This window comes from Babylonia areolata, chromosome 8, assembly GCF_041734735.1.
Source record: "Babylonia areolata isolate BAREFJ2019XMU chromosome 8, ASM4173473v1, whole genome shotgun sequence".
Taxonomy (NCBI): domain Eukaryota; kingdom Metazoa; phylum Mollusca; class Gastropoda; order Neogastropoda; family Buccinidae; genus Babylonia; species Babylonia areolata.
This window is the reverse complement of record NC_134883.1, coordinates 1,834,200-1,846,699: the sequence shown is the minus strand read 5'-3', so window position 1 is coordinate 1,846,699 and position 12,500 is coordinate 1,834,200. Positions and strand designations below refer to the sequence as shown.

The window sequence follows — 12,500 nt, the reverse complement described above, 5'->3', positions numbered from 1 at the left end:
CTGGAAAACAACAAACCAAACCAACCAACCAACCAACCAACCCCCAAAACAAGACCAAACCTAGAAAACAACAAACCAACCAACCAACCAACCAACCAACCCCCAAAACAAGACCAAACCTAGAAAACAACAAACCACCAACCAACCAACCACAAAACAAGACCAAACCTAGAAAACAACAAACCAACCAACCAACCAACCAACCAACCCCCAAAACAAGACCAAACCTAGAAAACAACAAACCAACCAACCAACCAACCAACCAACCCCCAAAACAAGACCAAACCTAGAAAACAACCAACCAAACCAACCAACCAACCAACTAACCCCCAAAACAACACCAAACCTGGAAAACAACAAACCAAACCAACCAACCAACCAATGAACCCCCAAAACAAGACCAAACCTGGAAAACAACAAACCAAACCAACCAACCAAACCAACCAACCAATTAACCCCCAAACAAGACCAAACTTACGGTGGAAAAGAGACAGCCTCAGCAGCCGACACCGCTTGCTGGCCGTTGCAGAAGACGTCATGGTAGTGACAACTTTCCACACGATGTCCTCAGAAACCCGAACCACCTTTCAATCAGTGTCTCACACAGTAAAGTCCCTGGCCGGCCCAACAACGTTCACTGTAAGGCCACAGATAGACAGCATCTAAATGGCCAGACAAAAGCAAGGCAAGGCAAGGCAAGGCTGGACCAAAGACAAGCAGCAGACACATCAATGGGAGAAGATAACCTCAGCCCCTCTTTGACTTCACGAGCCACGCACGCACACACGCGCCTGCCGCGTGCGACACAGTTGTTCAGATGTCTGCTCGTGCGTGCAGCCAGACGAAGACCAGCTGTGGTTCTCTCACTTCTGGTTTTCCCCCCTTTTTTTGTGGTGGTGGTGTTGGCGGTGTTCATTAACAAATGTGCTATATCATAACAATGAGCGACAATGGTCAAGAACATTTAAAACATCAGTTGATGTGACAAGAGAGTACAAGAGAATAGAGAAAAATTGTTTATTCGGATAAATAAATAACAAAAAGAAAAGAACAAAAAAATCAACCCCCAGGCCCCCATAGAAAAAACAAAGCAAGAAAAAGAACAAAAAAATCAACAACAACAAACAAACAAACAAATGCATAAAAAAAGTCACCGGCTGTTTTTTCCTTTGTAAACGTTTTAGTATGTTGTCATGAACACGCACATGCATATATGTGTACACACATGTGGATATATACGTAAATCGAATGACAAAGAAACATGTATCACAGATTTAGAGCTGAGACTAAGGTGTGTGTGTGTGTGTGTGTGTGTGTGTGTGTGCGCGCGTGTGTGTGCAACAATAATTGAGTGATTCCATATTTTGGGGGGAAGAAAGAACAGTCATGAGCAGTTCCTATTTTGACATTTGCATGGAGACATGTGTGTTTTTTGCAGCGTTCAGAAACCAGTTTGCCTAAAAATATATCTGTGTGATTTTTTTTCATTTTTTCCTTTCTTTCCTCACCTTATTCATATATTATTATTTCCATTAGTGTCAATTCTTAAAACGGCAAAATAAATAATTGTTGGTAATATTAAAAAAAGAAGAATATATTATAATCAAGTAAACACACACTGCACACCCAAGCTAACAGACACGCACCTCACAGACACACTCACATACAAACACGCGCGCAAACACGTACGCAACCAGCATGCATGTTCGCACGCGCGCGCGCGCACACACACACACACACACACACACACACACACATATATATGTATTTATATCTACACTATACAGACAGCCAGACATATAGGTAAATTGAATAGATTCATTGATTCGTTGACTGATAGGATAGGATAGGCAAAAGAGGATTTAGATCTTGACAAAAATAGATAATAATATATCACCACACCAGTATGCCTGTCAATCAATTTTGGAACGAAAAAAAAAACAAAAAAAACAAACAAAAAAAACAAAAAAACCCAAATAGAATAAAATAAAAATCGCAAAAACAACGGGTACAGACACTGCATAAATGCTGCCTTGGAAACTGATGATTAGTTTTGTTAACAAGGATTCTGACCTTTTTCTACAGGACACATATCATTTTATTTCCGTAATGATTTCAAACAAGTCACGCTGTTCCGCCATTGATCTTCTAAGTTCATAAAATACTGTCTCTTTTTTTTCTTTCTTTTTTTTAATTTTTTTACATCATTTCGTTCAAAACTGCGTCATGAGGACAACTGCACAAAATTCAGTTCCAAATCAATCACACGCACGCACGCATGTTTCACCGCACACGCACACACACGCACACACACACACACGCATACACACACACACACACACACACACACACACATACACACGTACACACACACACACACGCACACACACACACCTCCCTTGCATGTCATACGTGTGAATGACTGGTGCGAAAGCGCTTTGATTTGTCTCTGCACAAGATCCAGCGCTATATAAATACCATTATTATTATTATTATTATTATACCCCGCATGAGGAAAGAGACGGGAAGGGGAGAGAGAGAAACAGAGAGAGAGAGAGAGAGAGAGAGAGAGGCTGAAGAAAAAGGTGAACAAAGAGAGACAGGGGGGTGGGGAGTGGGGGCGAGAGAATCCAGCTGATTTGCATGTGCGTCATTGACGGGTTAGCCGACGTGACACATTTCCAATCCTTCCAAAAATTATCAAAAATAGTTTCATTTCACATAACTCTCTCTCTCTCTCTCTCTCTCTCTCTCTCTCTCTCTCTCTCTCTCTCTCTCGCACACACACACACACACACACACACACACACACACACACACACATAGAAATGCTAACTTAAAGTCAGATAAGTTACGACAATAACTACATCGACTTGTTTCATTCGTCTGATGCCTACAACTATAATAAGGATATAAAAATTAATACAGACAGAAAAGAAGAGAATGAATGAATGAATTAACTAAAGAAATAAGTAAATAAACATGAAATGTTATTTTCACTTACCGCATTCCCGAAATTACCTCTGCCAGTGTGACACAACTAAACATCTAACCAGTTACTTCATGAACGAACGAAGAATGAAAGGAAAATGTAGGATTCGTGCACAATACATACATTCATAATACATACATACACACACACATACATACATTACATTACACACATACATACATAACACATACATACACACATTACATACATTGCATTACACACATACATACATACATACATACTGTGTATGTATGTATGTATCGTATACTTAACATTTACGGTCGTTTGGAAACCTAACAGATTGAATAATCAGCTTTCTGCTGCGATGAAATATACGCACTTCAGTGCAAGCCAAAGCAATGAGAAATAGACAAGCAATACACCAGGACATGACTCAAACTTATCCAAAACAAAGCCATGCGCTCAAAAAAAAAAAAAAATCCATTTTCTCATATCAGAAGTCTTAACAGTCACACATATGGTCCAATTTTTCGAGCAGCACAAGACCAATATCCAATATCGATAAATCATCAATCATTCCACATCTGTCACCCCTTATCAGTCCGACATGTACCGCCACAAAAGATGCAGACGACAATAATGTCACCACCCAGGAAAACGACACTTGTCACGTGATCACGAACATATAGCAGACGATAAGATCCTGTGAGTCAGAACATGTGCGGGTGATGTGAACAGTTGCAGAGGAATACTTGCAAAAAAAAATAAATAAATAAATAAATAGTTAAACAACTAAAGAAAGAAAGAAAGAAAAGTAATATTTTCCTTGACTCAAACTTTAAAAAATATTCTCGACACGAACTATTAACGAAGTCCCGTTTATCTATTTGCATGACAGACACACACACAACCAGAAACTGACGTGTCGTCCGCGAGCGAGGCAAAAAATGTTCATTTAAAACAAATATATGATAACCTTCACAAACATAATTCTCAGCGCGAAGCTTAAACGATGTCCCTTTTTTTCTCCACTCTCCATTGTCCTTTCACAAACAAGCGCCTGTTACGAAATGATCAGCGGCGTCGCCTGAGAGAAGAGCTTGGTGTGTGCAGTCTGCTCTGTCAGTCAAATCGCAACGTCAGCAGAAATCGATGCAAGCGCGTGCGGCGCGCGTGGGCCCCTACTTAGCAACTTGTAAGCTGTGACCGAACAGTGGGTGAGATCCCAGTCCACTTTCTGCGTGACGTGATGGTCCTTACAGCACTGTTGTCCTTATGTGGGCTTTACTAAGTCCTTATTGCCGAGTTACAGTGCTCAATTCTCGCCCGAGTGTCCCAAGTTCGATTCGCGGTTTCGGTGCAGGCACCTGGTAGGTGAAGGGATGAAGTGTTTTGTTTTAAGTCTCCGAGCTCAACGTAACATTATGTGCAGACCTGCCAGTGACTGAACTCACTTCGTGTGTATACGCATGCAGAAAACGAAACAGTCTATGCACGCTTAAAGATCCTGGGAACCATGTCAGCATTCCATAGGTTACAAAACGTGAAAATACCCACAGCATGCATCAGTCATGATAGATCCATCAGTAAATGGTAGTTGGTCGTGTGGTGAAAGACCATAATGGAACGGAAACAGTGTGGTGAAAGACCATAATGGAACGGAAACAGTGTGGTGAAAGACCATAACGGAGCGGAAACAGTGTGGTGAAAGACCATAACGGAGCGGAAACAGTGTGGTGAAAGACCATAACGGAGCGGAAACAGTGTGGTGAAAGACCATAACGGAGCGGAAACAGTGTGGTGAAAGACCATAATGGAACGGAAACAGTGTGGTGAAAGACCATAACGGAGCGGAAACAGTGTGGTGAAAGACCATAACGGAGCGGAAACAGTGTGGTGAAAGACCATAACGGAGCGGAAACAGTGTGGTGAAAGACCATAACGGAGCGGAAACAGTGTGGTGAAAGACCATAACGGAGCGGAAACAGTGTGGTGAAAGACCATAACGGAGCGGAAACAGTGTGGTGAAAGACCATAACGGAACGGAAACAGTGTGGTGAAAGACCATAATGGAACGGAAACAGTGTGGTGAAAGACCATAACGGAGCGGAAACAGTGTGGTGAAAGACCATAACGGAGCGGAAACAGTGTGGTGAAAGACCATAACGGAGCGGAAACAGTGTGGTGAAAGACCATAAGGGAACGGAAACAGTGTGGTGAAAGACCATAAGGGAACGGAAACAGTGTGGTGAAAGACCATAACGGAGCGGAAACAGTGTGGTGAAAGACCATAACGGAACGGAAACAGTGTGGTGAAAGACCATAACGGAGCGGAAACAGTGTGGTGAAAGACCATAACGGAACGGAAACAGTGTGGTGAAAGACCATAACGGAGCGGAAACAGTGTGGTGAAAGACCATAACGGAACGGAAACAGTGTGGTGAAAGACCATAACGGAACGGAAACAGTGTGGTGAAAGACCATAACGGAACGGAAACAGTGTGGTGAAAGACCATAACGGAACGGAAACAGTGTGGTGAAAGACCATAACGGAGCGGAAACAGTGTGGTGAAAGACCATAACGGAGCGGAAACAGTGTGGTGAAAGACCATAACGGAACGGAAACAGTGTGGTGAAAGACCATAACGGAATGGAACAGTCTGCAACATGCTCTGAACAAAAAACTAAAGAGTACTGTTGGACACGTTTTTCTGTAGATGTGGTGAAGAGTACGTGAATCAGTCCGATTTGACACACAGAATCTAAACCTGAAACAGCGACTGATGGACAAGACTTTGGACATAAACAAGCACGTTTTTAACCTTATTTATCAAAAATGTTTTTCATTTATACTAAATGCCAGTATAATAAGGATAAATACTACATAGTCTGAATAACGATTCTTGTCACATCTCAGCTTAGATTTGTTCAAAGTTCATGTATGATGACGTCTTAACTTCTAGTTATGATGACATCCGTCACATATTCAGTCTGTACATGTATCAGGACAGGACTTTGTCTAAGATTTCTTGTTGTCCTGTTCATCAATATCTGTGTTGTATTGTGACATGTTCCAAATAAAATACTGTTTAAAACAATAACGATTGTTTTCTGTTAAACACAAGACCGTGATGACTTGCAAAACAACAGCTGGGGCTGAATGTTGCATCAGTTAAAGAGACACGACATTTATGCACGAACACCAATGGTTCTGACAGTCAGCTAAAGATCTTGTTTTTTTCTTCTTTTTTTTTACCCGGACTTTCTTGGGTCGACCACCGTTTCATTTTGTATATAAATCACACAATGCCAAAGTAATCAATAGCGTTTATGGAATAAATACGACTTTTCATTCACTGATTTTGGGCTTGTTACAATAATATGGAAGGAAAATGTACAAGTCATACAATTAAATGTACAAAACTTGGAATCAATGGGTTTTTTGTTTTGTTTTGTTTTTTGTTTTCTTCACCTTCATTCATACACAATTCTATGTCTGTCTGTTTCTTTATATATGGACAATCACTTTGCAAAACTTTAGTGTTGGAAGATTGTTTGGTTTGTCTGGGGGTTGGGGGAGGGGTTGAGAGGGGGGAGGGGTTCATGCTCTGGTGTGCTTTCTGTGTGCATATTTGTCTCTTTCTCACTTCTCATTCGATCATTTGACGTTATTTGTTGATGGAGGTGATTTTTTTTTTCCAGCTAAAGATCAACACTGGGGGGACAACCCAACGAATCAACAGATTCAGACTGGAGTCATCCTGATTCGCCATTGGTCCATTCTTTGATTCGCCTGTTCCCGGCCAATTCCCGATTCGCCAGTCAGTAAATTTGTGTGATCCCGATTGGCCCGTTTTCGCAATTCGCCAATGTACACGAAAACACATCAGTTGCTCTTTTATTTTAAAAGAACGATAGTGATAACATGGTTGTGTGTGTGCGTGTGTGTGTGTGTGTGTGTGTGTGTGTGTGTGTGTGTGTGCACGGGCGCGCGGACGCACAGAAATCATGTCAGAAATACAAAGCACATATGGACACACCAACACTCAGTCCGGACGTCAACACACGCATGACAGGGTAAGGAGGGATGGAGAGAGGGCATCCCACCCCTGCGGCTTGAGGTTCAAGTGCAGCTGCCTACACCTTGTGCCAAGGACACTGCTGCTGAATCGGCTTTCAGCTCGGGCGGAGTGAAAGAGGAGGGGAGGGGGGTGCTGGGGGAGGGGGTGGGTGGGGTGGGCGGGACTGTTGAATGACTAGGCTCGAGGGCGTCTGTTTAGGAGGCCGTGTGTGTGTGTGTGGGGGGGGGGGACGGGGGGGGGTTGGTGTGTGTGGGCGGGGGGGGGGGGGGGGGGGGGGGGGGGGCATGGCGGGGTGCGGAAGTGTTGAGGGTCAGAAGGCTGGTTACCCTGTGTTCTTCGTGGTCTTTTCCTGTCATTTTCTTCACTGAATTGCTTTCTCTGTCATACATTACGTACATACGCATGTGCATGCATGCATGCACGCGCGCACTCACACACGCGCACACACACACACACACACACACACACACACACACACACACACACACACACACACATACATATAAACCATCATCATTTTTTGTTGATTATAGCCTAGACCACACAGGGCCGTATCAGGGCTTGCACACACACACACACACACACACACACACACACACACACACACACACACACACACACACACACACACACACACTCACACATACACACACACACACACACACACACACACACACACACACAGATAGAGGGGAGGAGAGAGACAGAGAGAGACAGAGAGAGAGAGAGAGGTGGGGAGGAGAAAGAGGAAAGAAGACAGTGAACTTAACGACAGCAAAAGCACAGGTGGCAATCCTCACGTAAGCGAAGTCTTTTCAGTTTTCAGATAACTTGGGCAGCAGAAAAGATGAAGCCCATTGAACCTATGATCGCAGTGTCTTACCAATAATGTGTGCGCCACTTATATGGAGACTTACATGAACGTCGGTGAAATCTGGTGAAATTATGATTACCCTTTCCGGCTACAGGTGTGTGTCATAAATCTTCTCACCACTGGGTTGGATTGCATAAGCACCTCAGCAGCACTAAGTTTACTTGGCTGTAAGAATGTTCCCAAAGTCTACTCGCTATTCCATATACTGAGGACGATACTTAATCAACGCTAAACGAACTACTGTGCTAAGATTGCTCGGGCGACCCAGCCTGGACCTGAAACGATTGCTGACCAATATAAACTTTAACAAGGAAGCGGACAAGTTGGAAAGCTGATTAACCAGCCTTTGGCCAATGCTACGTTGACTACAAAGGCCACGACACGGCGGACGAACCCATTTGGAGATTGACCAAAATTTAATGGGTATCATCATAATTATAACAGCTCCATTTGGTCTGACTGACTTTTAGTCAACAGAATGACGGGCGCAATAGCCGAGTGGTTAAAGCGTTGGACTTTTAATCTGTGGGTCCCGGCTTCGAATCTCGGGAACGGCGCCTGGTGGGTAAAGGGTGGAGATTTTCCCGATCTCCCAGGTCAACACATGTGGAGACCTCATGTTCCTGAACCCCCTTCGTGTGTATATGTAAGCAGAAGATCAAATGCGCACATTAGAGATCCTGTAATCCATGTCAGCGTTCGGTGGGTTATAGAAACGAGAACATAACCAGCATGCACCCCCCCCGAAAACGGAGTATGGCTGCCTACATGGCGGGGTAAAAGCCCATTCGTGTACATACGAGTGAACGTGGGAGTTGCAGCCCACGAATGAAGAAGATTCAACAGAAGAAATCATTATCATTAGTGGGATTTTATTCCAGCAAAGACAATATGATTGGTCCGTATAATACAAGCTCCAAAGTGGGTTTTTTTTTCTTCTTTTCTTGTTTTTGTCTTTTCTTTTCTTTTCTTTTCCTGTTTTTAGTATTTGCAAAAAAACACTTTTTATATCAATGCACATGCGAGAAAATTATGTCACACTTAATTCCTTTTAAAACAAAACAGATACCACACAGAACTGTACAATCAACAGCTTAAAATGGCTTCGAAAAAACATTTCTAATTGGAGAATATGTTTACCGCTATTAGATGATTAACTATTCATGTATTTTTAGCCCGTTATTCCATATAATTATCTTCCATTTTCTGTTGGTGTTAAAATTGTGATGTATTAGATGGACGGAGGATGGATGATGGGGAAGGGGAAGAAGAAAGAATAAAAATAAAGATAAGATCTCCCTCGTTGCAATAAATAATGTGACATTTGGGGGAATGTGAACATTATTCTAATTTCCTTCAAATGATCGGCTGATTTGTCCTGAGTGTTATCTATATTCGATTATCTACGATTGATTGTATGTGTCATAATCAAAAGATTGAAAAGGCCACCACAATAAAAAGACTGCCTTACAGCAGTACAAGAAAGAGCAACAACAAGCCGAGCTAATGGCGTGCTCAGACACTTCAGACACTGAGACGTGCAAGATTCTTGCGCAAATCCGATCCACTCCGGCGCAGGCGCATCAATAAAGGTGCCACTCCTTCCGAGCAAAGCAGGGTATTTAAGAGACTCTCGTGCCTGCCAGCCTCTGCCCCTCGGTACTGCAGCAGCAATAAAGAGGCCGCTACTTCCTTGTAAGCAAAGCAGTTAGGTCCAGTTCCAAGGCCGGGTTGTATTTATAAACGAGCACAGCATCGTTAAGTTTGCTGCTTATCGTTAAGCCTTTTTATTTGTCTGCGTTCAGCCCATGTACTCAGAAGCTCAACAACGGCAAGAACGCTTGTGCAACCCATAAAAAAACGTATGGCCCTCAAATCTATATTCTGTACATCGCTGTGTATTGTTTGCCTGTTGTCCCTTCTGGTTTTTGTGGGGTTTTTTTCTTTTTGTTTGTTCCTTTTTTATTTTGTTTTTTATCATTTGTTTTTTTCCATGTGCCCCCATGAGGTCTTGTTGGAATAAATATTGACTCGACATCCCCCCTCCGCCCCCCCAGCACTGTTCCCGACTTGCGATAGTGCTCTTCATGCCCGCATCTGACTGGCCCAGACACAGCCACACAATCCACTCTTTATACCATCTTGGTCATCTTTGGCAAAGACGGATGAGCAACTGATATCTTTTACCACTGGGTGATAGTGTTAGCATTGAGCCACGCTGTCGCGGTTCGCATCAATTCGCGCTGTTTGTGTTGCATCGCATAGCGTTTACTGGTCATTGTGTTGGCCTTGTGCTGTGCTGTCGTATCGCATAGCGTTTACTGGTCATTGTGTTGGCCTTGTGCTGTGTGTTGTCGTATCGTACAGCGTTTACTGGTCATTGTGTTGGTCTTGTGCTGTGTGTTGTCGTATCGCATAGCGTTTACTGGTCATTGTGTTGGCCTTGTGCTGTGTGTTGTCGTATCGCATAGCGTTTACTGGTCATTGTGTTGGCCTTGTGCTGTGTTGTATCGCATAGCGTTTGCTGGTCATTGTGCTGGCCTTGTGCTATGTGTTGTCGTATCGCATAGCGTTTACTGGTCATTGTGCTGGCCTTGTGCTGTGTTGTCGTATCGCGATGGTGAATCCTGTCATATATCGTACCGTGTTCTGTAGCAAGTGTTTTTGCAAGGAGATCGACAGTGGTCAAGTACAGCCTGTCTTGCAGTACAATAAATATATACTTTATCGCACTGAGCTTAACAGCATTTCACCGTACCTCAATGCGCTGCATTGGAAGACACTGTCATATTGTTTTGTATCATGAGTTGCTTTATATATCATAGGGTACGTTGTTGTTCTAATAAATTATCAGTTTGCTTTGTGTTGTACTGTTCTGTTTCATATTGTACGATGGTATATCGGTATGTAGTACTGTTCTGTTTCATATTGTACGATGGTATATCGGTATGTTGTCCTGTTTCATATTGTACGATGGTATATCGGTATGTTGTCCTGTTCTGTTTCATATTGTTCGATGGTATATCGGTAAACTGTACTGTTCTGTTTCATATTGTACGATGGTATATCGATATGTTGTACTGTTCTGTTTCATATTGTACGATGGTATATCGATATGTTGTACTGTTCTGTTTCATATTGTACGATGGTATATCGATATGTTGTCCTGTTCTGTTTCATATTGTACGATGGTATATCGATATGTTGTCCTGTTCTGTTTCATATTGTACGATGGTATATCGATATGTTGTCCTGTTCTGTTTCATATTGTACAATGGTATATCGATATGTTGTACTGTTCTGTTTCATATTGTACGATGGTATATCGATATGTTGTACTGTTCTGTTTCATATTGTACGATGGTATATCGATATGTTGTACTGTTCTGTTTCATATTGTACGATGGTATATCGATATGTTGTACTTTTCTGTTTCATATTGTACGATGGTATATCGGTATGTAGTACTGTTCTGTTTCATATTGTACGATGGTATATCAGTATGTAGTACTGTTCTGTTTCATATTGTACGATGGTATATCGGTATGTTGTACTGTTCTGTTTCATATTGTACGATATTATATATCGGTATGTAGTACTGTTCTGTTTCATATTGTACGATGGTATATCGGTATGTTGTACTGTTCTGTTTCATATTGTACGATGGTATATCGGTAAACTGTACTGTTCTGTTCCATATTGTACGATGGTATATCGGTAAACTGTACTGTTCTGTTTCATATTGTACGATGGTATATCGGTATGCAGGCTACTGCGCTGTACTGTAACGTATTGTATTGTGTCGTGTCGTGTCGTGTCGTGTCGTGTCGTGTTCAGCCAGTTGTTCTGTTACCTTGAATTGTTAACAAATTTATTTGTAGAAATTTCGGGCTGATCACCAAACGGAGCTTCTCTCTCTCTCTCTCTCTCTCTCTCTCTCTCTCTCTCTCTATCTATCTATCTATCTTTCAATCCTGTTCGCTTTTGTGAATTCCATTCAAATGTATTTTGTTTTCTAACGAAGTAATATGAACGACTCCTCTCTTGCCAGCGGATGTCTGTGTCATGTACAAGCTACAAGAGCGTCTTTTGCTAACAATCCCCCCCCCCCCCCCCCACCTGTCCCCACCACCACCACCAGACCAATGCTCAAACGCCGCAGGACGCAGGGAAGGGACGAGAGAGAATTTCTCGTCTGGATTCCATGACATTTGGATGTCTAGACAGGCCCTCAGACTGCCCGATCACCGCACCCTAATTCAGTTCCGTCCACCAAAAAGTCGAAGAAATCGCTTTTGTTCACGAAAAGAACAGAACAGAATGAAGAACAATGACCTCTGGTAGACTTTTTTCTCGCCTGCGCTCTGACACACATACTATCACCTCGAATCTCGACCTACACAGTCCCCAGCGACTGATAAGCGTGAAAAAGCGCGGGGGAGGGGGGTGGGGGGGAGGGGGGGGGGGCGTGCTTGTGTGTGTGTGTGTGTGTGTGTGCGGTGTGTGTGTGCGGTGTGTGTGTGGTGTGCGTGTGCCAGGGTGTCTGGGCGGGGAATGGGGTTTGCATAAGTCTGGTGTCGTTTCCTCCTAG

The 12,500-nt window shown here is 42.9% G+C and overlaps 1 protein-coding gene across 3 annotated transcripts in view; it reads right to left on the bottom strand.

Moving 5' to 3' along the window:
• LOC143284454 (uncharacterized) overlaps positions 1–12,500 on the bottom strand; it is a 298,683-nt gene that overhangs the window by 251,390 nt on the left and 34,793 nt on the right. For 2 of the 3 annotated variants that reach the window (XM_076591093.1, XM_076591095.1), the window contains exon 1: positions 479–834. The exons of the other annotated variant lie outside the window; for it this stretch is intronic. In XM_076591093.1, coding sequence (XP_076447208.1) covers positions 479–539 — 61 coding nt within the window. In that variant the 5' untranslated portion in view covers positions 540–834. Of the gene's footprint in view, positions 1–478; positions 835–12,500 lie in introns of those variants that run through there. 3 annotated transcript variants of the gene reach the window in all.